Source organism: Poecilia reticulata, chromosome 11 (genome assembly GCF_904066995.2).
Source record: "Poecilia reticulata chromosome 11, P_reticulata-male-v2, whole genome shotgun sequence".
Lineage (NCBI taxonomy): Eukaryota > Metazoa > Chordata > Actinopteri > Cyprinodontiformes > Poeciliidae > Poecilia > Poecilia reticulata.
In genome coordinates, this window is record NC_088840.1 from 21,530,208 (window position 1) to 21,556,728 (window position 26,521).

At 38.0% G+C, this 26,521-nt stretch overlaps 4 protein-coding genes across 6 annotated transcripts in view; all 4 read right to left on the minus strand.

Annotated features, from left to right (window-relative positions):
* LOC103460877 (uncharacterized) overlaps positions 1 to 8,147 on the minus strand; it is a 106,415-nt gene extending 98,268 nt beyond the window's left edge. Inside the window, exons 1-4 of one of the 2 annotated variants that reach the window (XM_008422386.3) lie at positions 5,939 to 6,065; positions 5,089 to 5,221; positions 4,563 to 4,718; positions 1,293 to 3,398 (exon numbers count right to left, since the gene is read on the minus strand). In XM_008422386.3, coding sequence (XP_008420608.2) covers positions 2,203 to 3,398; positions 4,563 to 4,718; positions 5,089 to 5,149 — 1,413 coding nt within the window. In that variant the 5' untranslated portion in view covers positions 5,150 to 5,221; positions 5,939 to 6,065 and the 3' untranslated portion in view covers positions 1,293 to 2,202. Of the gene's footprint in view, positions 1 to 1,292; positions 3,399 to 4,562; positions 4,719 to 5,088; positions 5,222 to 5,938; positions 6,066 to 7,332 lie in introns of those variants that run through there. The other variant, XM_081612523.1, reaches the window with a different exon arrangement.
* A 3,832-nt stretch (positions 8,148 to 11,979) lies between these two features.
* On the minus strand, positions 11,980 to 13,840 carry LOC103461615 (zymogen granule membrane protein 16-like). The gene is made up of 5 exons (XM_081612556.1): positions 13,755 to 13,840; positions 13,641 to 13,661; positions 13,507 to 13,559; positions 13,284 to 13,404; positions 11,980 to 12,485 (listed from the first exon to the last, which is right to left on the minus strand). The coding sequence occupies exons 3-5, from the start codon at positions 13,556 to 13,558 to the stop codon at positions 12,173 to 12,175; spliced, it is 486 nt and encodes a 161-aa protein (XP_081468682.1). The 5' UTR covers position 13,559; positions 13,641 to 13,661; positions 13,755 to 13,840; the 3' UTR covers positions 11,980 to 12,172.
* Positions 13,841 to 17,240: 3,400 nt separating this feature from the next.
* LOC103472625 (zymogen granule membrane protein 16-like) lies at positions 17,241 to 20,020 on the minus strand. Its single transcript, XM_008422382.2, has 5 exons — positions 19,832 to 20,020; positions 19,692 to 19,729; positions 19,551 to 19,603; positions 19,291 to 19,411; positions 17,241 to 17,889 (listed from the first exon to the last, which is right to left on the minus strand). Exons 3-5 carry the CDS (start codon positions 19,600 to 19,602, stop codon positions 17,571 to 17,573), a joined length of 492 nt encoding a protein of 163 aa, XP_008420604.2. The 5' UTR covers position 19,603; positions 19,692 to 19,729; positions 19,832 to 20,020; the 3' UTR covers positions 17,241 to 17,570.
* Positions 20,021 to 21,173: 1,153 nt separating this feature from the next.
* LOC103472626 (zymogen granule membrane protein 16-like) lies at positions 21,174 to 25,394 on the minus strand. 2 transcript variants are annotated; one of them, XM_008422383.3, is made up of 5 exons: positions 25,081 to 25,390; positions 24,389 to 24,427; positions 24,236 to 24,288; positions 22,344 to 22,464; positions 21,174 to 21,843 (listed from the first exon to the last, which is right to left on the minus strand). In XM_008422383.3, the coding sequence occupies exons 3-5, from the start codon at positions 24,285 to 24,287 to the stop codon at positions 21,525 to 21,527; spliced, it is 492 nt and encodes a 163-aa protein (XP_008420605.1). In that variant the 5' UTR covers position 24,288; positions 24,389 to 24,427; positions 25,081 to 25,390; the 3' UTR covers positions 21,174 to 21,524. The 2 variants fall into 2 exon arrangements, with proteins under 2 accessions (XP_008420605.1, XP_081468681.1); XM_081612555.1 differs by lacking the exon at positions 24,389 to 24,427 and having other exon boundaries at positions 25,081 to 25,394.
* Between the last annotated feature and the right edge of the window lie 1,127 nt (positions 25,395 to 26,521).

The following is a 26,521-nucleotide window of genomic DNA, read 5'->3' on the forward strand; positions in this document are numbered from 1 at the left end:
CAGCAACATGTATTGTGTTTATTAAATATTTTAAGAGTACCATTTAATCCTGTATGTCCAAATCTTATTCTAGATCTTCTCCCTTTTTATTTCTATTACATTTTCTTAATTGCTAGGTTTCAGTCATGTGACCCAGATGACGCGCGAAATTCAGATGGAGGTCCAGGAGGGGATTTATCCGGTTCAAAACAAAGCAAAGTTGATCACAACTAGTAGCTAATGCCCTAAATGGGTGGGAACAGACGAGGTATCTCGAAAAAATGTGCGTATATTTAGGATATGGTCCGTATTGTCTCGGTAAAATAAAATAAAAAATCTTCTCTTATCAGCCAACTCATTTCCTACCACACCAATATGGGCAGGAATCCAAACTAGTTTAACATGAGAATCATGATTTTTAATCCTGAAAATCTAGTGAATTATATCCAGTATAATATCTTGCCTTGATTCTGAGTTTACCTCTTGAATACCAATTAATGCACTACTTGAATCTGAACAAATTAAAACTAATTTTATGTTCCAGACATGATGCTGGAGTTATTGTACTTCTGCCTTTTCTGAATCTAAACTGATAAGACTTAATCTTTTCCTTAGATTCTAAAAAATAAATCAATATGTTATTTACCATGTTTTCCATAATTTTACCTAAGCATGATTTTAGAGCTACTGGTCTATAACTTTCAGCTGAATTAGGATCTGGTAAAGGTTAATAAGCCATCAGAAATTAAACTGATGGCTTTAAACTGAACAAACTGAAATTAAACTGAACAATTTGTCTCTGTGTGCCTGGTCTCTCTGTCAGGTTGGGTCTCTGGCTCCCCTCTCTGTGATCACCTTTAAATCAAGTTGGGTGAGAGGAGGGTGACCCGATAAAACCTTTGTCTCACCTTTCTTTTCTCTCCGGTTTCTTCTTCTTCCTGCCAGACAGGGTACGGTTAATAAAAAAACAAAACAAAAAGACAAAAGGGAAATGTATAGTCAATGGTAAATGTATGTATAACACTTTACTGCAGATGATGTTAAAGGGCTTTACATGTTGATGGTGGTAAGCTACATTGTAGCCACAGCTGGCATGGGGTAAACTGACAGAAGCTGCTACACAATCGGCCCATCGGATTTCTGACTAACACCAGGCAAGGTAGGTTTGGTGTCTTGTTCAAGGACTCAACAACTGAGATGGATGTGGAGAGTCAGAACCAGCAACCCATCAGTTACAGGAACCACAGTGGCTACAACCAGTACAGGTGTAGAGCCACCATCTACTGGGCTCAAGTATAAGGCATAACATGCACTAAAGGAAAACTCAAAACCTTTATTCTTACATGAAATTTTACACAATTTCTTTCTAAAATACATATATAAATGCACATACAAATAGTTTTAACATAAAAATACAGTAATCTAACAGCTGCAGCAGAAAAGAGCAAAATATTACTGCTAAAACTAGAGAAAAAAGCAAATAACTGAAAACAACCACAAGTACTTTGTGCAATCAATGCATGACAATTAGTTTGTGGTGAATCTGGCATTTTCTTTAAAGTACAAATGTATTTTATTTCATTTGAAAATATTTTAATTAGGTAGAGTAAAACTGGTTAATATAATTTGTAAGAAATTAAACTTTCAATCTCATTTTACTAGGCAAAACTATCACAAATATTTTTTTTGCAGATTTTTTGAAAACACTCAACCATTGTAGTACATTCTATTTTTGATTTTAAAGACTACAATAATAAACCCCACAAACTCTATTGTACATAATAATACAAATCAATCCCTCAAGTCCAATCTTGTGAGAATGTTCTGGAAGGGAGTCCAGGTCCGGTCAGACTTTGTTCATGCATGAAATAGTCAGCATCAGTCCTGGCTCTCCTCAGGGCTGTGTGCTGAGCCCTCTGCTCTTCACTTTTTACACACAACATACAGTTTGACACAAACAGAATGTTCATTTAATAACATGCAGTTTATCATTATTGTTTTTGATACAGAATATGCCAGAAAAAACAAAGCATCTCTGAAGGAAAATGTGTCATTATTGCACATCTCTAAGTATAAAAATGTGAAGATCCAAATGACCACATTTAACAAATACAACAACTTTCAGCTTTATAAACATGAAACCCTTCCAGTCTTTGATTCTAGTTTTTAACCAATATCAATTCTATAGTGAACCTCAGCATAGGACATGTGTGGAAAATACTTCTACAGCTTTTCACCTCTGTGACGCCTCATGTGGTGAGTTAAACTAACTTTGTGACTAAAACTTTTTCTACAGTTCACACATGAAAACGGTTTTTCACCAGTGTGAATCCTCATGTGTTGAGTTAAATTCCGTTTTCTACTAAAACTTTTTCCACAGCTCACACATGAAAATGGCTTTTCACCCGTGTGAATCATCACGTGTTCAGTTAAATGCTGTCTTAGACTAAAACTTTTCCCACAGTTCCCACATGAAAATGGCTTTTCACCAGTGTGAATCCTCATGTGCAGAGTTAAATTCTGTTTTTGACTAAAACTTTTCCCGCAGTCCACACAAGAAAATGGCTTTTCACCAGTGTGAATCCTCATGTGCAGAGTTAAACTAACTTTGTGCCGAAAACGTTTTCCACAATTCACGCATAAAAACGGCATTTCACCAGTGTGAATTGTCATGTGCTGTGTTAAATTCGGTTTTTGACTAAAAGTTTTTCCACAGTTCACACATGAAAACAGCTTTTCACTGGTGTGTATCATCATGTGCTGAGTTAAACAAAATTTGTGACGAAAACATTTTCCACAGTTCAGACATGAAAACGGTTTTTCACTAGTGTGAATCCTCATGTGCTTAGTTAAATTCTGTTTTTGACTAAAACTTTTTCCACACTTCACACACGAAAACGGCTTTTCACCCGTGTGAATCATTATGTGCCGAGTTAAATTCCGTTTTAGACTAAAATTTTTTCCACAGGTCACACATGAAAATGGCTTTTCACCAGTGTGAATCCTCATGTGTCGAGTTAAATCCTGTTTTAGACTAAAACTTTTTCCACAGGTCACACATGAGAAAGGTTTTCTTCTTTCCTGATTTTGGTCCTCAGCTCCAGCAGCTTCCTGGAAGATGACTTGGTTCCTGTTTGTTTCTGATTCAGTGTGGGATGTTTGTTCATCAACAGGAACCACCATGCAGGTATCAGTCTCCTGTTTTAACTCAACCTGTTCTTCACCCTGACTGCAGTAAACTTCTTTCTCTTCCACTTTTATCTGCTGGTGTTTTAGATCTTCCTGCTCTTCTTTCATCTGCTGATCTTCTGGTTCTTCCTGTTGTTGATTCACCTGCAGAGGTTCTAACTCTTCCTGGTCCAGAGTGGATCTCCTTTCCTGGTTCCATGGCTCCTCCTTAACGTTATGTAGCAGGTAATCTGGATAAGAAAACAGAAAAAAGGAAGAATTGTTGACTCTTTTGACTAACCAGATAGAGTAGGGGTGCACTAATGGCAGTTTTCTGATTACAGATTTTTAAAAAGTCTGACCTACCGATTATTTTTTTGACTGATACCATTCTTTCTGTCTGAAATGTCACTAAATATAGCAGAAAAGTCGTTCAGTTGACAAATGTGAGGCGACTATTGTTAACTGTGAACGTGCAGACATGACCTGGTGGGCCGGTCTATCAGTCAAACCTCTCACTGGAGAGCAGAAGAGTAAGTAGTTAATTTTTAGACTTTTGCTGAAGCAGATAAGATCAGTGGATAAAGTTTGTTTCACATTTAAGTATCTGCCGATCACTGATCTCCCAAACTTAAGGAAATCGGGGCCAGTTAATCAGCTAATCAATAAATCGGTGCACCCCTGAAAAAGAAACCTGAAGATTTAACAGTGCAGACTTCAGTCAAGATATTCAGCTGATATTTGGAGAATTCTCAAATGACCAGATTTTTACAAGTTATTTTGTCCTCCTATTTATTACCGTGACATTATTTATTGTAGGCATTAATATTATTTAACAGCACATATATATTTATAATTTTTTTTTTTTACAAATTATTTTACATGTTATTTTATGCTACTTATACCACTTCCCCTCTGCTGCATTGTCTCTACAGTAGCTTGTATTCATAACTCTTAAACTTTCCATATTGTGTGATATAACCACATACATAAATCATTTCAGTAAAGCTTTATGTTAAGACCAACATAAAGCGGAATGTAATTGTGAAGTAAAACTGACCATGTGAACTTTGAGACATTCTAACACATGAATATGTTTTGTTTTAAACCATCGCATTGTAGCCCTGGCTTTATGTTTAGGGTGGTTTTCGTGCTAGAAGGCGAAATTCTATCCAACCGCGTTTCTGTTTTGAAATGTAAATATTAATACGGGGTGAGAAACAACTGAGATCACTGGCTCAGTTTTTTTTCTCTACATGAATTAGACATTTTCACAGTATAATTGTGACGTTTGCGTTAATTGACCTGTTAATAAAACATTTATACAGGAGGGGAACAGTTACTAAAGTGATTTACATACAGAAAGCTTCATACATTTAGACATTAACCTTCATCCAAACGCTGGTGTTTCCTACCTATTCGATGTAAGATTATCTGAGGAGTCCGGGAGAAATCCAGCAGTCTGTGCTGATCATCCATCTCTTCCTCCGACTTGACGATGATTCCTTCAAACTTTGTGAAAGTTTCCTCAGCAGGATTAACCGCTTGTTGAGAAACCCGTTCAGAAAAATCTAGAAAATTCAACAAAACAGACCAGGCGCCATTTTATCGTTCTTATTCCTCCTCTTCCGATTCTTCTTCTTTGGGATGTTTTGACTGTCGGCATTCATAAGGTGGCCTTACCGCCACCTTCTGGATAATACGGTTATTACATCTAAAGATTTCTCATACTGTTCCAGTTCTCATCGAAAAAACTAAAATCTTCTCTTCCACTTGATTTAAATAAAACAAATACAATATTAGTATTCTGGTTCTCCACAAATCAATAGGTAAAACTTTCTTACATCTCACAACATGTTTCACTGTTACACAAAATAAGAACATTTCCTACAATACAGTAACAGTCAGAAATTTAAAATCGACACATAATTATCTCTTAACCTGGAGTTGACCCTCTGCTTCTTGTACTCTCACATATATTCTGACATCTGTGGAGGGACATTAGTGACTTTGGGGATGACTTCTACCGGCAGCACAAGGTGCATTTGCTCCGATCTCCTTCAGTTTATAACAACTAAAACGAGAGAAAAAGTCATTTATTGAAATCAATCACACATACTTTGTACAAACAATGCATGAAAATGAGTTTGTGGTGAATCTTGAATTTTCTTTAAAGTACAAATTAATTTAATTTAACAAGTTTTTGTCTAAATTAAGGTGAATTCATTGTTCCTTTTTCCACATAATGTAACCGGTAGTGTTTATTATAAAATAATAATAATAATAATAATAATAATAATAATAATAATAATAATAATTATGTGATCGGTATCGGTGATCGGTATCGGTGATCGGTATCGGCGCTTGGCCCTCAGGGGGTGATCGGCATCGGCAGAAAAAAACCTGATCGGCACATCTCTACTGGGTAATATAACTTGAATCAACTGACAGCATCAGTTTCAATCTCGTTTTGCTTTAAAGACAAACCTCATCGCAAATATAGTTTTGTATAGATTCATTAAAAACAATGTATTCCAGTACATTCCATTTTTGATTAAAAAAAACAACTATAAAAGTAAAACTCACAAAATATCTCTGTTGTACAGAATAATAAAAATAAATCCTGCTAGCCCAATCTCATTAGGATGTTCTGGTAGGGAGTCCGTGTCCCGTCAGACTCTGTTAATGTTGCCTCTACTGAACATTACTAAACTGCTCCATAGATATTCAGTTTTTAAGAATGATTTTTTTTTTGGCAGCACAGAAAATGCCAACAAAGAAAAAGTATCACCTAAGGAAAACAAATCAGGGTTGCCCATCTCTGCGTTCACAGCTTGAAGGGACCCGCAAGCGCAGTAGAGGGCGCAATAGCGTCAGTGTTCTCAGTGTTCTGCAACAGCCACAAAAAGAAGAAGAGCTCAATGTTTGCGGAAGTAAACATGGAGGCTAATAGTGGAGCATCGCTTACACATTTGAAGTTTTTGCTAGGCCGTAGCAGCATATTAACAACTTAATCTTCCGTATCAGATATTCAAAAAGAATCCGACCTGTGCAGTTCAGACTGTCATGAAAAGATCAGATACAGGTCGCATTACGTAAAAAAACAAAATCGGAATTGGGTCACTTCAGGCTGCAGTGTGAACGCAGCCCAAGTAGGTGACACAAGTCATAAAAGGAAAATACTTCTACAACTTCTCGCCTAAGTGACTCCTCATGTGCTCAGTAAAACCCTGTTTTTGACTAAAACTTTTTCCACAGTTCACACATGAAAATGGCTTTTCACCAGTGTGAATCATCATGTGCTGAGTTAAATTCTGTTTTTGACTAAAACCTTTTCCACAATTCTCACATGAGAAAGGTTTTCTTCTTTCCTGATTTTGGTTCTCAGCTTCAGCAGCTCCTTGGAAGATGACTTGGTTCATGTTTGGTTCTGATTCAGTGTGAAATGTTTGTTCATCAACAGGAACCACCATGCAGGTATCAGTCTCCTGTTTTAACTCAATCTGTTCTTCACTCTGACTGCAGTAAACTTCTTTCTCTTCCACTTTTATCTGCTGATGTTCTAGATCAGGGGTGCCCAAACTTTTTGAGAGCAAGATCTACTTTTTCTCTCACCAGCTGCCTGAGATCTACCTCATGACACAAAGACATAAAAATTGCAAATTAAACTCTATTGACTTATTTTATATGTGAATATGCATCAGTTATAGCAGAAATAATAAAGTGACAGAAAACCTAATCCAGTTTCTTCCTCAGTGAGATTCTGACACTGGGAGCTGGTTACTGGTTTCTCAGTCAGAAGCTGGTTGCAAACCTGACGCCAGCAGGTGTCAGTCAGTCATGATAGATCTGAAATTTGGTTTGATGATATCGATATGAGAAACTACAGACTGATAGGAGGAACCAAAGAGCCCAATAAAGGTAAAGGCAAATCTTCTGAATTCGGGATATAATTAATTTAATTTCACATAATTATTGCGGTAGAATTTGTAAAAAAAAAACTAATGAAATGTATTTGTCCTATCTGATGTTTGTGGTGATGTATACTCACAAACGAACGAGGTAATTAGTCCAAGTTTGTCGTTTGTTGAATGTTCAGAAACTACGGCAGGTGTGATGAGTCACAGCAAAGGTAAACAAAGGTAAAACAACCCGAACAGACGACCAACTCAAAACCACTCCTACCTTTTTACTCTCCATCTCTCTTTGTCGTGTAAGCCCACCCGTTGCTGTGGCAACCGCCTGCGATCCACAGGCCGACCAGAGATTACGTTAAAAACACAACATTCAGTCCGTTACGATATCAGGTTTCCAGGCTTGATATTCATTTCTCGATTATTAGTAAGCCTCTCATGAACACAGCGGTGGTTGAGTAGTTAATTTAAACTTTCAGGTCGCATTCATCCGAACTGAACGTCACTGATTCTCAACAAATCTCACTATTCTGCGTCCTGATACACGCAAGCGGGAAGAAAAACAACAACCATGACGGACTATATGAGGAGGAAGTTGTTAATGTGCTGCTCCGGTTGGTCAACAACTTCAAATAAGTAAGCTAAGCTCCACCGTTAGCCTCCATGTTTACTTCCGCAAACACTGAGCACTTCTTCTTTTTATGGCAGTTGGCAGAACACTGAGAACGCTGACGCTATTGCGCCCTCTAGTGCGCATGCGGGACACTTTCAGGTCGTTTGCCCGTTCACACTGCAGAACTCATACAGGTCGCATTTACTGGCAGTGTGAACGGCCCCGGCAAAAAAATCGGAATTGCCAAAAAATCGAAATTGGGTCACTGAGGAAGTGCTGGCCTCAGCGTCCTGGCGGCGTTCAGTTTGTCACCTGCTGAGATCGACTCAAAACCGACGTATTTAGATCCTCCTGTTCTTCTATCAGCTGATCTTCTGGTTCTTCTTGTTCTTGTTTCACCTGCAGAGGTTCTGACTCGTCCTGGTCCGGATTGAAGCTCCTCTCCTGGTTACATATCTCCTCCTCATAAATGTTATGTTGCAGGCAATCTAGACAATAAAACAGAGGAAAATGAAGAATTGTTGATTTTACTGAAGTACATGAGAGAAGAATTTCATTGTTTGGGAGAGAAATCACCAGATAAACTTGGGTTCCCTGATTGCAGTATTCTGATTGCTGATTACATATTTTTAACAAGTCTGACTTGTCAATTCCTGTTTTGACCAATAATCTGGAATTTATAAACTAGTAGAAGTTTCTCTGAATCTCTTGTTAGTTCAATAGGTTTGATTCTGGGTTGAGTGAAGTATAAAACTAAATGTTCCTCTAGTGGGTTGCTGGCAGGGGTGAAAGTAGGCGGCTACGGTCGGGTATTGCGTACCCCTAAAAGATTTAGCGGGGGTACGCAGTGCAAGAGAGGGAAGCGGCTGTCAGCTGGAAAACATTAATGGGTTCACTGTGTAGCCATGAGTTCACCCATTAATAAGCCGTGACTGATTAGTTTTTCCAAGAACAATCTAAAACACGACTTAATCAGTTGATAAATACCTTTTTTCCCCATTTCATATTGTTTCTGATAGCGGAAGGTTTTGAGTCGATCTCGGCATTAGGTGACAAACTGAACGCCGCCAGGACGCTGAGACCAGCACATCCTCTGGCTCGCTTAAAATGTTCGCAACTTTATTAAAGAACAAGAACAAAAAATCAACAAAAAGTGTTCAAATTAATGACCCAACAACAATAATAATCTCAGTGATTATTGTTTCAACAAGGTGTTGCGCAATTCTGTGCGTTTCGGTTCTATTACCAAAATAACGAGAAGAGCAGGAGTTTAAAATTAATTAATCAACCACCACTGTGTTCATGAGAGGATTATTAATGATCGCAAATTAAATATCAAGCCTGCAAACGTGATATTGTAACGGACTGAATGTTATATTTTTAACGTAATCTCTGGTCGGCTTGCGGAGCGCAGGCAGTTGCCACGGCAACGGGTGTGCTTAAATGACAGAGAGAGAGTAAAAAGGTGCTAGTGGTTTAGAGTTGATCACCTGTTTGGGTTGTTTTACCTTTGTTTACCTTTCTCATGGCGTTTTTTTTGGCTTTTTGCTTCTTTAGTGGAAATATTGATGTTGATGATATCTTCTCCAAAATGATAACCTTTTGCAATCTTTATAGCTAAACTGTTGAAAATAAGGTTCTAACATTCACAGTGACATTGAAATAAAACCCAGTCCAACATCTGGCTTGAGGTGATTTCTCTGGAACCTGTTGGAGGAAAAATATCCCAACTTCAGAAGATGAGCTTTTAACCTAACAGAGCTCTGTGGTTCCTCCTAGCAGCATGAGAGTCAGGGTGAGGAGGCACCATGTTAGGAAGAGAAGTGGAAGCTGCAGGATCTTCAGAACAAACGGGTCATGATGCTGGGCTACTGATTATCCCTCTGTCTGGACACAGGATCAATAGAACCAGTTTAAAAGCTAAAATGAATGGTTGTATGCCAGACATGGAAAACTGGGATTCACTCCATGCCATGATGTTCAGAATTTAGGTCTCATGGCATCTCAAGGTGTCAACATTGCAGCCAGTGGGCTGAGGGAAATACAGCTTTAATTTGTAACAATTCAAGAGCTAACCAGCTTTTATCACTACGCAAAAAAAAAAAAAAAAAAAAAATCAACATAGAAACTCCAAATAGTACCCCTAAGAATTTAAAACTACTTTCACCCCTGGTCATCCCTGTGCATACTTCCACTAAATCTGCATCCTTACTGTCATAATCTGCAGAAGGAAAGAAAACAATGAAGAAATCCTGTTAGATAATCGATGCTGTTTCTGTATGTTTTTAGATAAGAACCCACACTGACTGATCCAGGTACAGTGGGTTCTGACTCAAATCAAGAATCTTTATTTGTCTCCTTTGGGGGAAACTTTGTCTGTCAAGGGAAATTCAACTTAGTGAGAATCTCACCAAGTTGAAGTGAACTCAAAGGGAAGCAGGTCAGGCTGTTGTTCCTCTAAGGAGCAACTGGCAGTACAGGTATTACAGGTGAGAGTCAGGCAAACAAAACCAAGTTGTACAACAGATGTGTTTTTTATGAGGTCCTTTGTCGCTGTCTGCAGCCGTGTGTGGCTGGGACAAAGGGCGACTGACGCCGAGATAAAAAGATAATCAGTCTGACAGAATGAGGAAGTATCACTTTTCTACTGGCACTGATTCCCACTTCTGCTGCTCCTCAGCATTCAATGTTTCCACTTCTGCCTGTCTTGTGGTTCCCCCACCCTCCAGTCTTCCCCTAGCCCCCCAGTCTGCAGGCTGAGGAACAGTTGAAGTGTTTCATGTTATTCCCCCAGACTAAGTTCTGCGTAAAAAAAATAAGATGCTAGAATATGCAAGAGGTAATAAATAACTTATTTATTAACTCTGATGATGGCAACTGTGACAAAATCTGTCACAGATCATGAAAGTTTTCTCCTTTTACCATCAGAAATCCAGTGGAAAAACAAACAATGTTCAACTGAAAGCTATAAATTAGACGATCTTTGTGATCTTATTTTATTACGTTGCTTTTATTATCTATTTCTTTATAAAAAATAAATGGCACCTCTTATTTGCAAAGTGCCTTGAGATTAAAAAAAATAAATAAATTGAGAAAAGGTGCATCAATCTCCCCTGAACATAGGATAAATCTGTTGAAAAAAAACAAAAAACAGACAATATTTTGACCATACACAGTTACGACAGTGTATTAGGGCCATAAATAGGAATGAAAAAAAGAAAAGAAATATCCACCAAAGGAAAAAAGACGTTTTCTAGGGATAACAAATTCTGTGCAACAAAATGAGAAAATTTGCTATAAAAAACTCAGAACATTTTAGATTAATTTCAGTAATTTTCTAGAAAAAACAAGAACATTTCTGAGTTTTTTTACTTTTAAAACCCTATATGTTGTCATATATGGTAGATAAACAAGTCGGTCTAAACTATTTGAAATTATTCAACTAAAACTGATTTTTTAAACCCTTTCATGCATAGTGGTCACTACAGCGGACAGCTAGCTAAGCCATTTCCTTGTGCTTCTTGTGGATTTGTTATAAATGCACACAGACCACTGAAGTGGACAAAACGCATCATAAAATACACCATCAACTACTGGCCATCAGCTGCAAATGCAAGAAATTATTTTTTGTTAAATTCAATATGGCCGTCAGACAAAAAAGCATGCCGACCGACTCGGTCCCTCCTTCTACTGTTGATAACAATAAAAAAATATTGTGACATCATATAACCCCTAAAGAACAATACTACTGATGTATTTTGAAAATAACAACTTTGTTTTTGGAGAAAATTACAATTGATCACCTAAAAAGAAAAATTAAAAAAATATATTTTTACAAAAAAATGTCCCTACCTTTTTTTATGCCTTAAGAAAATAAACAAAATATTTGAAAAACATCCTGACTCAAAGGATCATAATTCATGCATGAAAGGGTTAAAACGTTGATCTCATCATGAGAAGTAAAACCGGAGGAAAAAATGTTGCTTTAAAAGTTGAAGTGCTCTTTAGAGCCCCCTGCTGGCGGGTTCTGGGACCATCTGTCAGGCTGTAAACAAAACTCAAGATGCCATCAGATTAAGTACCAGACCTGCATATTCAGACTTTTACAAAATACATTACACATTTTCTTGTTGAAATCAAGAAAAAAAAGAAGACATTTTTTAGCAGACTCAAATAAAATAATAAAAAATAATAATTTGCACCTATTTTTTAATAGAAGTTTTATTCACACACTTAAAAAAAATATCAATAACCTGATTTGCATTTTGGCTACTTCTTTAAATCAAAAGAATACAGAACCAGCAATGATCGTTAAATAAGTACTAATTTATTACATTTGAGAGTACAAAAAAACCACAGATTGGTTTAAATTAGCAAATTATTCCACACCTACATAATTAGTGTTAAAAGACATCAAATCTATTAAATTCACAGTCAGATTTTTGTTAAAAAAGAAAACTAAGTGCAGTGGAGGAAACCAGGCGGAGGTCTATCTTATTCACCAATCCTGGCTCTGGTCCAGGACGGCCCAGTGGGCCTGGAAGGCGCTCAGGCCTCCATGGTAATATCCGCTGATGAAGCGCAGCTCGGCGTCTCGGTGGGTCGGATACATGTTGAAGGAATAACCCGAAGGCTGGCCGACCTGCAGGGAGCGGCCTTTGTTGGTGACAAGGATCATGGACTGGATGTAGTGGGAGTGCTTTCCGGACACCTGGATGATTTTCTCATCTTTGAACAGCTGGATCTCTAAGGGTTGGTTGTATGTGTATCCGGCGATCTGGGACCAAACGGATCCGTAGCAGAACTGGATGCTGAGGGGAAAGAAAAGAGTAAAATAATCACATTTTATTTGACTGGTAATGGTGAAATTATGTTAAAGCCTGATGTACCAAATGTGACGCATAAAATTGTTTTGTTTTAATAAAGAGGCCAATAAACAGCAAAACTTTTACAGTTTACAGATCTCTGGTGAAAGTCCTGGATTGGACTTTGACTTTTGTGCTGTTTTAATCTTGTTTTTAAAAAGTGCTGTATAAATAAATTTGACATTGGCATTTTATTCAGCAGCTCTCTTGTTTCTAAAAAAATGTGGATGAATAACAATGTTTGTTAATGCCAAATAATTTTAAAATAAATATTCAGTTATTTAATTTTATTTGTTTTCCCCTGGCACTTTTACAAAAACACTTATTTTAAAAGGATCACATCCTATGAACATCATTTTGTTAGATCTGTTTGTCTTGCCATTAGCTTTGAATATTTGCTTTTTTAAAGACATTTTTCACAAATATAAACATCCTGTAGAAGTAAATGTTTGCATCCTCTCTTTTGCGGCATGTAATTTTTTATTTTATTTTATTTTAAAACCAACAAAATAAAAATAACAAGATGATTCTTAAAAAAATGTCAACACATTTCCTTCAATAGATACTTATCAAAAATATATAATCAATAAAAGTGTAAAAGTTACATGTTTTTCTTTGTTCTGAAACCTAAAATTGAAATTGAAATTCAGTCATAATTGGTTCATTGGACTTTTTTTTTAACAAAGAAAATTAAATTTTGTAGCTGTAGGCGGAGCTGTTGAACACAAACCCAGACGTTTTTACCCGTAGACGTGGTTCCCCCAGGCCTCCCAGACCCGGATGGCCGTGATTCTTCCCTCCCCGGTTATGCTGTACGAGGTGCCGCTTCCTGATCCCACAGACGATGAGAACGAGTAGTGGGAATCTGCAAACAGAAACAAACACGAGAACATTTCAGAAAAACTTCAGATTTATTCAGATTTATTCTGAGTAGTTTAAAGAATCCTGCAGCAGTTTGCACTCTTACCCTCTGCCCACACACAGGCTGCCAGCAAAACAAAGACGGCAATGTAACGCATTCTGTGAAACAAATAAATAAAAGTTCAACTTCCTTCACTTTGTTTATGAAACGTAAAGTTGGAAACGGAGGATCAACTTTACCTGTCTGATTCAAAAGTAAACCTGCAGATTAAATATGAAAACTTTAACCTTCTTGGCAGTTATCATAAACACTCTCTACATGCAACAAATCTATTTAATTAAACATGTACTTACAGTAATAAAAATGGTTTTTTTAGCACCTGTGTGCAGCTGTTTCCTCAGCGACTGTCTTCAACCTGACATGGCCGGCAGCTTTTTATACGTCCCTCAGCAGCTCTCACAGTAGCTTTAAACTGTTTCCTGTCTGTCATTGGCTGCTGGCTGACAGGTGAATGTTACGTCCCATATCATACCTGGAATCAAAACTAGTGGCTCACTGCCCATCTGATGAAGGAAAGGAATGAGGAGCTGCCCTCCAACCAAACATTTGTCATGTGAAAAAAATACAGGAAGACAAAAAATAAGTCACTGGTTTATTCCCTTGAGGCTCCGAAGAAAGGTTATTTTTATGATTTTAAAATGAATTCATAATAATAATAATTATTATTATTTAAGTTTGGTAAACTTAGAAACTCAGATTCATAGTTTTGAATCTAAGTTTAAAACCTGATGCGCTTAACCGATCAGATCAAGCTCACCAGCAGGGGGCGCCCAAGAGCCTGAAATTGTCCCGGTTGAGGCTGAAAAAAATTAGATTTGCAACAGCTGCAGTGGTGGGAAGTAACGAAGTACTTAAGTACAGTTTTCGTGTATCTGTACTTTACTTAAGTAGATTTAATAATGGATACTTTCTACTTTTAATCCACTACATTTTACAGTAAGTATCTGTACTTTCTACTTCACTACATTTCTACAAAACTGTCGCGTTACTCGTTACATCCAAGTCGCATTGCTCTTTTTTCCGTTAAAATGTGAAGTTCAGGGTCTTAAGGTGGCGCCGTAAAATCCGAGCAATAACGTGACTTAGTGTCTGTTATCACCCATCGCCTCCACCTTTACTCGCACGCGGAGCTCCAGACATGCAGTAGTTTCCTCTGAACGGGAGGAGATGTCTGTCTAATCGTCAGTAATATAATAGAGCTGCATAAATCATAGATATGGCGACATGTAAAATCAGCAGCGCTTCGCTTTCACAGACGGCGGGACTTCGTCCAACTTTTAGCGTCACTTCGAAGGAAAGCTTAAAGAAAGGTAAGCGCTGTGGACGTGATGCTAACAAAGCTAGCTGTACAGAGACACATGTTGCATCTGCGATGAAAAAAAGTTGTCACTCATGCGCTGAATTATTGTGTGTTGACTGAGGTGTCGCATATATGGGACAACGCTGTGACCAAAGTCTGCAATATAGTGATTTAACATTCAGGAACGATCCGATTCTTCTGGACGGATCTTTACTAAGTCCTAAGGACTGAAGCTTCACTTAGAGCCGTTCTTTGTTCTTGTGTACACTGCAGTAGACATATATATATATATATATATATATATATATATATATATATATATATATATATATATATATATATAATTTATTTAATCGCTGAATAAGTAAAAGTTGAACGTATGAACACAGAGCATGCTCATTGCTCATTGATTGATTTCGTCTCCTGTCATGGTGGCAAACATCGCAGTGGGAGGGAGGGTGAGAACAGTCACGATGCTCCTTCTGCTTAGTTACTTGTTGCGCCGTTGGACAGTGTTCATAGTTGAACGATATTTACCGTTAATTGCGATGTTTCAGTTGTGGTTTCTGACATGGGCAATATGGGCAACCGCCCAGGGTGTTATTTTTCTAGGGATGGCAGGAGACCTATGCGGATTGTAGCACAGCGATGAAAGCAAAACAGAATGAAGTGAGTTTTAATTGATACTGGTTAAATATATTTCAGCTCTAAGTATTTAATATCTAGGTGTTTTTATGGGAATGTGGATCTTTCAGATCAATCTGAGAACCAATTTTGATAGGTGCACTTAATTTTATTGTGTCATTTAGCGCGGGGCCCTGGTCTTGGTCTCGGGTTCGGTGGTCTTGACTACAACTCTGCTTCATGGCTCCTTGGTTGCCTCCCCTCACCTTCATTCCATCCCCTTGCAGTTGGATTTCTTTCTAAATAAATGTCACTAATGAAGTTCATGCTATGTCAGGACAGGAGACAAGATGTTTCCATCCCCGAAATAATGATCCATAGAATCACATATCTAAGTCTAAACTGTTACAGAGACTAAACACAATAAGAACAAGTTTAATCTGTGGTAGTGTTCATTAAAATGACACATTTCTGATGTATTAAAATTAAATACGATCGGCACACTTAATGATATTAGCGATTAGGTAATGCATTCAGCGAGTACTTTTACTTTTAATACTTAAGTATTTTTAAAAACCAGTACTTTTTTACTTTAACTTAAGTAAAATGTTAATGTGATACTTTTACTTGAGTACATTTTTGACTGTGTATTTGTACTTTTACTTAAGTACATTTTTTGAGTACTTTCTCCACCACTGAACAGCTGTAAATGTGCAAAGCTATATACTTTACAAAAGCTGTTAACAGAGGAACAGTTTTACTTGAATGTTGCTAAAAATGATAATCAACTAAGACTTTTAAATACAGATGATACCAAATATAAGATTTTCAGTTTGATCACAGAATAATTCGATTTAATGAGGCTATAGTATCAGCAATGTTTTGTTTACATCTAATCTTGTAATTATGTTGGAAACTGTTTTTTGTGACATCATTTAACATTAATATCAACGTCCCGTAGAAGAAATGTGTTCCACTCTCTTAAAGCAAAAAGTTTTCTTTATTTCAATGAGCAAAAAAAATAAAAAATCTTGTTCCTGTAGTAGACATTTGTAAAAAAAATTATAAGTTATATATTTTTCAAAAAGTAATTCTAACATTTGTGGCTCTAAATGACTTTTATTTTGCTGAACTGGGGGGAAAACTGGTTTTGCTTAGCTTTTATTTTGCTTTTAATAATAAAAAGTTTTTGTTATCTTGTTTTCTTCCTTCTTGTCACAGAGATTGGGTCACAGAGATTGGGTCCGGCATCACAGAGCATGAATCATTTGTTTGTTTTCATTTTTTGGCAGGTGACATGAAGGAAGTGGACGCACTTTCCTGGTGTTTATTTTTAACCTGCTGTGACATGAGGACTGACTGGCAAGACCACTTTTTAATCTCTTGCATAATCTGCACGTACTACTTCTGAATAAAAATAAAAAAAAAAACACTAATTACAGGAAGAACAAATGAAAGCACGCAGCCTTTTGTTTCCTTCGAATGATGACAATAAATACTAGCCTGTGCAAAACTGAAGCTGGAATTTTAATTTCTGCTTTTTAAATTGTCTTTCATTCTCCATAATGGAGCTAATGAAGATATTTTGTTAGGATCTCATATGAATAAATGTTTACATTTCCTGATTTTTGGCTTATGACCGTTTTTAGCTAGCTGGAGCTAAGCTAGCATATGCTAATCTTTATTTCTGCTTCCCGCTTCCATTTTCAGGGAAAGTTTTTCTTCTTTTGCCACATCAAGTTGTTGTTGAAGCCACAAAAAACATCAAAAATACCCTGCAAAGTGAAATATTGTCTCCATGTTTGTTAGTTCATCTGTGTGTACAAAAAAGGAAGCAGGCACAAATATGAAGCGATTAATTTTATCAATTCATTTTGCTTTAATGAAAGAACAACACAAGAATGTTTAACTTTCAAAAAGAAAGAAACAGACAATATAACACACTCCCTTTACCAAATTATACATATAGTTTAATAGAAGCATTTATCTTTATATTTAGGAAAAAAGGGAATAAAGTAGGCTGTTTTATGGAATACCTACATGTATACTTAGTTTAGTCTTAATTTAAAAGTCAATCAAAGCGGTGATTTAAAAATGAATGATACACAATCAGCTGTAAAGTGTGGGAAAATGTACATCATTTAAGTGAAATTAGCAGCATTGCATCATTGTTTTTTCTTCATCATTAATCATCAGTGAAGTCAGAGTCCATGACGGCCCAGTGGGCCTGGAGGGCAGAGGGCGGCCCACTGACCCTGCCACTCAGGAAGCGCAGCTCGGCGTCTCGGTGGGTCGGATACATGTTGAAGGAATAGCCGGACGGCTGGCCGACCTGCAGGGAGCGGCCTTTGTTGGTGACAAAGATGAGCGACTGGATGTAGTGCGTGTATTTCCCAGAGATCTGGATGATCCTCTCATCGTCGTTCAGCTCCAACACGTTGGCTTCGCCGGAAACGTAGCCGACAACCGGAGTCCAGCCGGACAATTCATACTGGACCTGGAAGCTGAGGGGGACAGGAGGAGTTTATTACATTTGTGAAGATAACAACCTAGATATATAGTGTATAGATCTTAAATTTAAACTTTCACTAGCTTAAAGCTGCAATATGTAACCTTTATATAAAAACTTTTTAAACATGTTAGTTGTGACAGTTTGGTATGAGGCAGAAAATCTATGAAAAAAAATCAAGCTCTTCTGTCTCCTCCCAGTGCCAACTAGAAACAACCAATCAGAGCGAGGAGGTGGGTCTTAGTGCTGTCAATCATCCTTGCGTTTGCTGTTCTCCCCAATTGATCTCTGCTACACTACGGTGTCTTCCAGAAAGCAGAGCCTGTCGTGCAGATAAACAGATTTTCTCCGAAATTAGCACATTTAGCAACGGATACATACGTGTAATTGACACCACTAAGACCTTCGCCCTGGCTCTCATTGGTTGCTTTTGGTCAAGAACTGCATTTATTTAGATGGCAGTAATAGCTCAGGGAGTAGGTGGAGACTAGGATTGATCTTTTCACGGATTATGTGTCACAACATGGTGACCGTTTTAGGAAATATGTAATGAACATATACATTTTTAATAAAAGTTACATACTGCACCTTTAAAACATCATAAATGCAGGAAGAGAAAGCTTTGTAGCTTTGATCTGTTTTTGAGAAATCTTTGTTTTAAAGCTGCAGTATGTAACTTTTATTAAAAATATATATGTTTATTACGTATTTCCTAAAACAGTCACCATGTTGTGACATTTTAATGTGAAAAGATTGATCTCCTCCACCTCTTCCCTGAGCTGTCATTTAGTTATTATTATTACACCGTCCAGATTAAAGACAACCAATCAGAGCCAGGAGGAGGGTCTTAGCGCTGTCAATCAACCTTGTGATCGCGCTGCTCAATTTGCTAAAAGCAGAGAAACAATTTACCGTTCCAGAAAAACCGTTTATCTGCCGTCATCGATGGCCATGCTAACTAGCCTTAGCATTCATCACAGGCTCTGCGAATAGACTGAGAGCAAAGGTTGGGGTGAGAGCAGCATATACACAAGCATGATTGACATCGCTGAGACCCTCCTCCTGGCTCTGGTTGTTTTGGACTGAGCTGTGTATTTCTGTGAGAAGGCAGAGCAGCTTTATTTTTTCACAGATTATTTGTCTCATTTAGATGATCATATTTTAAAAACAAAAACATATTTTTAAATAAAAGTTCTGCACCCCAGATTTAACTATGTTTCATTGTTTAGCCAGTTAAATCTCCAGGTTATGCAGAAAGTTAAGAGAGTAAAATGATTTAGTTGGTTTTTTTATGGTGCTTAAGAATAAATGAAATTCAAGTCAAAGCGCTAGAAAGTCAAAGACTGACAGAAAAATCCCAAATCGTCGTGATCGATTTCTAATCTTGAACAATCACCCGTAGATGTAGTTGCTGGAGAGCTCCCACACTCTGACGGCGGTGATCCTGCCATCCCCGACCACGCTGTACGAGGAACCTCCTCCACCTCCCACCGACGGCGAGAACGAGTAATGAGAGTCTGCAGGGGAAGCAGTAAAAATACCAGCAAAACCATGAACATCACAGGAAAACTAACACTTCAGTTTCACTCTGGTGGAATAAGTCTTTCTATAAACACATTTCTAAAGTGTAGAGTTGAATGTCATCTGCTCTCTTACCCTCAGCCAGAGCACAGGCCGTCAGGAGAGCAAGGACAGCAATGAAACGCATTCTGTGAAACAAATTAATCCTGATTCAGCAGGGATTTATTCAGTTCATATAAATATTACAATTACAGAGAAAGCAGAAATACTTCTTACGTTTCTGATCGACTGTTTGCAAGAGGAGCAAAGAAAACCTGAGGAGGAAATATTTGTACGTGTTACCACTGCTGATCGTTTAGCACATAAATCCAACTAAACGCAATAATAAACACAATTTTAAAAAACGAGACACTCACAGTGTTTCAAATGTTTCAAGATTTCAGAATCCGTGTCCAGCTCTTCCTTTCTGCTCTTACATGCTACGCGGCGCTAGCAATGACTTTATGCCAGTATGGAATGACTTCAAGCACATTTTCTAGGTAATTCCCGCTGATTACTTTCCGGGTTCTCATTGGCAGATGGGAACTGTTTCAATCTGATATCTTCCTGAAAAGACACACCTTTCAACACCAAGCATTGTCAGAAATGAATTGAAAGTATGCATGGTACGCCTACTAACTCAGCCACTCTTACTGGCACTGTTACAAAAAAACAAATTAGTGCTGTCAGATTAGATCTGTGGGATTAAGAGAGGTAGTCTGATGTTTGCAGAGTCAACTTGAGCTTTTTCTTCTTCATGTCATGAGATGAAACTGGAAATCTCACTTTTTTCTCATCTGTGCAGTTGTCAGGCGCCACATCTCTGCGTAATCTCACTTGAACTTCCAGGAATTGCATTAAAACAGATCAAGTCTTCAGGAAACGGTCATAGTTTAGTTCTACATGTCCATTTTATCTAAAACTGGATCAAATGCTCCAGATGAAATTATTTTCTTACTTCTTGCAAAGTAAGAAAATCATGCAAAGATTTTCTTACTTTGCATGAAAGTAAGAAAATCTGTTTTTAGTCTGTTATTTCTGTCGTAACTAAAAAACCAGCACCTCAGTCTTTAAACACAATTTGTTACAAGTCGGCCGACATGTTTGTTTTGGTAACTCTTGCCTGAACAGACCGACCAGAAGAGACCATTGGGTCGAAGGTCACAACTGAAGGTCATTCCATCATCCTCAGCCCCAGATTCTGCAGGGAGTCGTTTTAATACCCTTCAAAAGCTGATTCTAGTGCAAATATCTTACTGCACTTGAAATGAGACAAAACTAACTCACAAGTAACATTTGAGCAAGAAATAGGAGCTTGTTTTAAATCAATAATTCCTTAATATCGATGGAAAAGTACTAGCTCCACTGGCAGATTATTTCACTCATAACATGATATAATGTCTAATTAAAAAATTGATTGATTTATAGTGTGAGTGTGTTTGTTCTGTGATGGACTGGATCCGTCCACGTTTCTCACAGAATAACTAAAAATCCACCAATATTTTCTTCCGTGGTAAAAAAATAAAAAAATAATAATAATACATTGATCAGTTGCAATCCAACAGTTGGATGAGCTCTGGGGTGTTTATTTATTTTTAGTGTAAGAACAATAATAAACGTTAACTGTAAACACAAGCTAGAACTAAACTGGGCCGTTTTTAAATGTAGGAAGCCATGTTTGTTTGTTTGTGTAGAAAAAAAAGAAAATCCAGCCACATATATATTCTGATTAGTTTTTATTAAAGTTTTCATTGACAAATAAAATCATGAACCAAATGGAACCAAAGTCAGACAGAAATACAGGTTGCAGAATATTTAGGATTCACAGACATAACAAGAAACACATTAGTATTTTTCATGAATACTAAAATCATTTACTTTGAACTTGCAGAGCAAAATGCAAAATGAACATTTCCAGTGAAACTAAATATGAACTGTCTTCTCATTAAAGCAGATTTTAATCAAAATTTTAATATATGAATAAAAATTCAGCAAATTAAAGTCAAAATCATTCAAACAATGTGGAGAGAATATCAGTTTGAACATGGCAGCCATTTATTTCACCGTTACTCAGTTAGTCTCACTGCTGTCAGTATCGAAAACGGCCCAGTGGGCCTGGAAGGAAGTGGGCGGCCCGTTGACCTGGCCGCTGAGGAAGCGCAGCTCGGCGTCTGGGTGGGTCGGATACATGTTGAAGGCGGTGCCGGCGGGCTGGCCCATGTGCAGGGAGCGGCCTTTGTCTGTGACGAAGATCAGCGACTGGATGTACTGAGCGTACTTCCCAGACACCTGGACGATTCTTTCGTCGTCGTACAGACGCAGCTCGTTGGGTTCGCCAGACACGTAGCCGACAACCGGAGTCCAAACGGCTCCGTAGCAGAGCTGGAAACTGAAGGAAACAGAAAGTGAGGTGTCACATGTTGATCTGGGATGATTTAGGAAGAATATATAGATGGAACCTTCAAGTTACATTGGAAATATTTGTGGAATGGAATTCATTTAGTCATAAAAAGACAGTAAGCTAAAAAAAATATTGTCTATATTTTTGTTCACATTGCAGGCTTTAATGATCAATTCAGATGTTTGTAAAATCCGAATTTCCGAATATATGCGACTTTTATGTGACCTGAAAGCGCAAAATAATGTCGTTTGTCGAGTATCAGTGACGTTCAGGTCGGATGAACGCGACCTGGAAGTACATACTCAGATTAGATTTGTATCGGATATCCAAGTAGCCTGGGTCTGATCCGTTTTATTCAGACTATCATGAAAAGCCCAGACACAGATCACATTATGGCAAAAATATATCAGATTTAGGTCAGAATCAGGCTGCAGTGTGAACGTAGCCCAAGTGTTTTTAGTGCCTGATCGTAACTTTCAAATATTTACCCGTAGATGTAGTTGCTGTAGACCTCCCATACTCTAATGGCGGTGATTCTGCCGTCCCCGACGATGCTGTACGCGGTACCGCCTCCTTGTCCCACAGACTTAGAGAAGGAGTAATGGGCGTCTTCAAAGACAAAAATAATACAAAGGGATTAATATCCGCCTCAGAATGACATGGTGAATATCTGGAGCACTTTGATCACCAGTGGGTCCAGTCTTGATTTTTCACAAGCTATTGGTAATTCTTTCTTCTTGATCGTTTCTTCCGTCTTTTCTGCTTCGTCTATTATCATAATATCTAGGACAGAGTGTGAAAGGGAACCGCACCAGCTGAAAATGCAACAAATGTTGCAATTTTGGTCCCAACTGAACCCAGTCTACCGGACCATCAGGTTTGGTAGACATTGACTGGTTACTCTTAACAACTCAACGTTTGGACATCAGCCATTTCCTGAATACCAGGCAGGATCTTATCTTGTCAGGTGTTCATGCTCACCGCACTACTGACACTCATTGTGTTTGAAAAATAAAAACTGTTTCAGAACCACGGTGCTGGTGCTGTTGGACCTCAGTGTACAACGTTTGGGTCTGGACCAGTACTTACCTGGTTTGAGTCTTGATTAAAAAGCAGGAACTTCTCTGTGTCAAAAAGTAACTATTCATCCGAGATGACAAAAATCACATGTGGAGTACCTCATGGTTCCATCTTAGAGCCCATCTTGTTTAATATCTAAATGCTCTCATTAGCCCAGATTAGAACAAGTAACAAGATTAATTTCACGGCTCTAGATGATACACAGCTCTGAACCCATTAATCTGCATAGAAACAAATTAACACATAGATGTGCATTAACGTTTTATTTATTATAAGGGATCTAATTTAGATCAAGGATATTTCTTTTTGCATTATGCATGGTGGCTCTGATTGGCTAAATATGTGATGATTTATGTGTTTTTTAATTCCAATTCTAAGCAATGCACAGTCTTAACAATTAGTTTTTGTCTAGTTTCTAGTGAAAATATCTCAGTATACTTGAATTAAAATGAAATTAACTTAAAAGTAACATGTAAGCAAGCTATAGAGTGTCGTGATCCGTATTTCTGTGTATTTATTTTTGAGTTTTTCTGTGTGATCCTGTTCCCTGTGAGTCTGTCTCTGCGTCTTTCCCCGTTGATTGTCTCCCAGGTGTGTCTCGTTCCCTTGATGACCCCATGTGTATTTAGTCTCACCTGTTGTCTGTGTTCTTCGTCGGATCCTCGTCATACGTCAGTCGTCTAACGTCTTTGTGAGTCAGTTTCCGCAGTAGAACTGTTAAGTCCTGAGGTTGCTTGTTGCTGTCCAGTCTTTCATGTCAGTTGCTACCGGTGTTAGCTGTGTGCTAATTTGGTGCCGTGCCGCCTGATTCAGGACTGTGTTCTTCCTCATTAAATTCATCATCTTACCTGGGTCTCAGCATTTCCCTCACCACTTCCACCCAAATCTTGACATAGAGGCTTGTTTTTAGTCAATAATTCCTTAATATTGGTGAAAAAATGCTAGTTAAATTGGCAGATTATTCCACTTTTATCATGGGGAAATTGTCTCGTTACAAGTAAATTTATCTGTCAATTGAACTAGTGTTTTTTCATCAATATTAAGGAATTATTGACTACAAGTTTCCATATGTTGCTGATAAGTTACTTGTAAGTTAGTTTTGTCTTATTCAAGTGTAATAAGATATTTTCTCTAGAAACTAGACTAAAACTAATAAGAATTGCTTTTTTGCAGTGTATTGACTTCTCAGGGTTTTGCACAGACTCAACAGTGACTCATGTCTACATGAGGTCTATGTGTTTTTTAAATGTTGAAACATAGTGAAATACAGCATATATCAGTTATTTAGTTACTCACTTACCATCAGCCAAGGCACAAGCCGTCAGCAGAGCAAAGATAGCAACGTAATGCATTCTGTAAAAGAAATTGATAATGACTCAGACCTCTATGTGGAACAGGACTTCATTTAGATCATGTAATTAATAAGCTGACATTAAAAAACGTTTTTATTTACATGTCTAGTAAAGATTTTTTCAGGATTAGCACCACAAACCTGCAGGAAAGTTAGGAAATATTAGGGTTAACGCATCAAGAGTGTCTAACAACTGATAATTTTCTGAGTATCATATTTTCCGCACTATAAGGCGCACCTTCCATGAATGGCCTATTTTAAAACTTTTCTCATATCTAAGGCGCACCGCATTATAAGGTGCATAGAATAGACGGTACAGTAGAGGCTGGAGTTACGTTATGCATTCACTAGATGGAGCTGCCCTGAACGGAATGGCCACCAAACAGTCCGACTCCGGTCAGCGAGGAGAGCCTTCCGCGACTGGGCCGGGGCGTGACCGGACGATGGTCACCCTTCTCCGTTCGCGCACAGCATGTTCATGGAGAAAGTGGTGCTAAATGACCTGCAGACGACCTGATTCTAGACGGTCGGTAGGTAGATAGGTCAGTCAAACTTTATTAACAAACCAGCGTTCTGACAACTATCCCAGCATGCACCACGCGCTTCTTCTTCTACGGGCGAAAATGAAGCTGCTTACCGTAGTTGCTAGACCTGTTGTGGCTCAATATTGGTCCATATATAAAGCACACCGGATTATAAGGCGCACTGTGGGCTTTTCAGGAAATTGAAGGTTTTTAGGTGCGCATTATAGTGCGGAAAATACGGTAATACAAATTTTTAAAGCAGGTACTTACAATTTTCTTCCGATGCCTCTTCAGACTTAGAGTGGTAGCAGATGTGACCAGCTGTTCCTCTTTCAGCTACTCATCTCACTCCTTCAGCACATAGGTCTTTTATGTGTGTGGCACACCCCCAGGTATATTTCTACAGATTTCCCACTCATTACCTTCCTGGTTCCGCCAGTGAATCCAGTTTAGTCTGATGTGTTGCAGGAAATTAACACCTTTCATTAAAAAACATTGTTTACCAACAGTGTGGTACACTAACTTTAGTCCTGTTGTTTTAATGCATAGAGTCAAATGTTTACTACAGTGTTAACTTGTTTTTCCTCTGGCTTTGGTATTAGATGTAACAGGAAATACAACTTCTTCACGAGTTATCATGCACTGTCTCTAGAAATATGTCGCTATGTACTTCTAAGAACTGGATCAGCAAATGCTTCCAGGAAAACTGCCTATTTATTAAAAGTAAGTGAGGTTAAGATTTTTTGCTGAGTTCAGGGTGAAAAATTATTTCCTGAACATTTAATTGGAGCTAAAGAAAACGACCTGTACAGAACCTGTCGTCTTTCAGAGTTTTTCTTATCTCAACCTGAAGTCTGCCATCAATGTCAATGATGAAATCCAGTAACTCTCAGGACATAAAATACTCAATGATCGTCATGATGTGTGTTTTGATGGTGGAACCAAAAGCAGAGACGTTGAATAAATGAAGAATGTTTAATGAAAAAACGAAGGACATGCTTAAAAAAAATCACAAGGAGCCAGAGCAGAACAGAAACCATAAATCCAAGGAAAAATCCAAATGGGGAAGAAACAGGGAAAATAACAGGAGGAATCAGCAAATTGTGAGCAGGAGAAGGGTTTAAATACTGAAGGTGAATGGTGGAACAAAACTCCTGGGCTCATTAACAGGTGTGAGAAGAGATAGAGAGATAAAATGGCACGAGAGAAAAAGAAAAACACCAAAGAACACAGAATAATTATCAAACCTCAAAAATAACTCAAAACAACCCAGTACAAAACAATGATCTTTGTTGTCAGATGCAAAACTGACACAAAACACTCAACAGGCAATGAAAGCAGGCCTGTGTCATACAGCCATACATCTGCGTGCAGACAGACGCCAGTCTGGGATCCAAACACAGGACTTTCCTGCAACAAGGCAACGGTGCTACCAGCTGAACCGAAGTCAGAGAAATTATAGCGGAAATCAAAATTTGTTGCTAAACTCCTAAAATCTTTGTAAAAATATGTTTGAGTATTCTTTCAGCTCAGACTTCAGCAGAGACGACATTTCATAGCATCGATGACATCATCAGTTACTGGTAAGCACTGCTGATCCTTTGCTTTTCCTCTTTAAATATCTGCCTGACAGTATGCTGAGAAAGCTTGCTTCACATGTCCACCGACACAACAACTCAGTAATTGCAGCAATGACCAAATACTAACATTA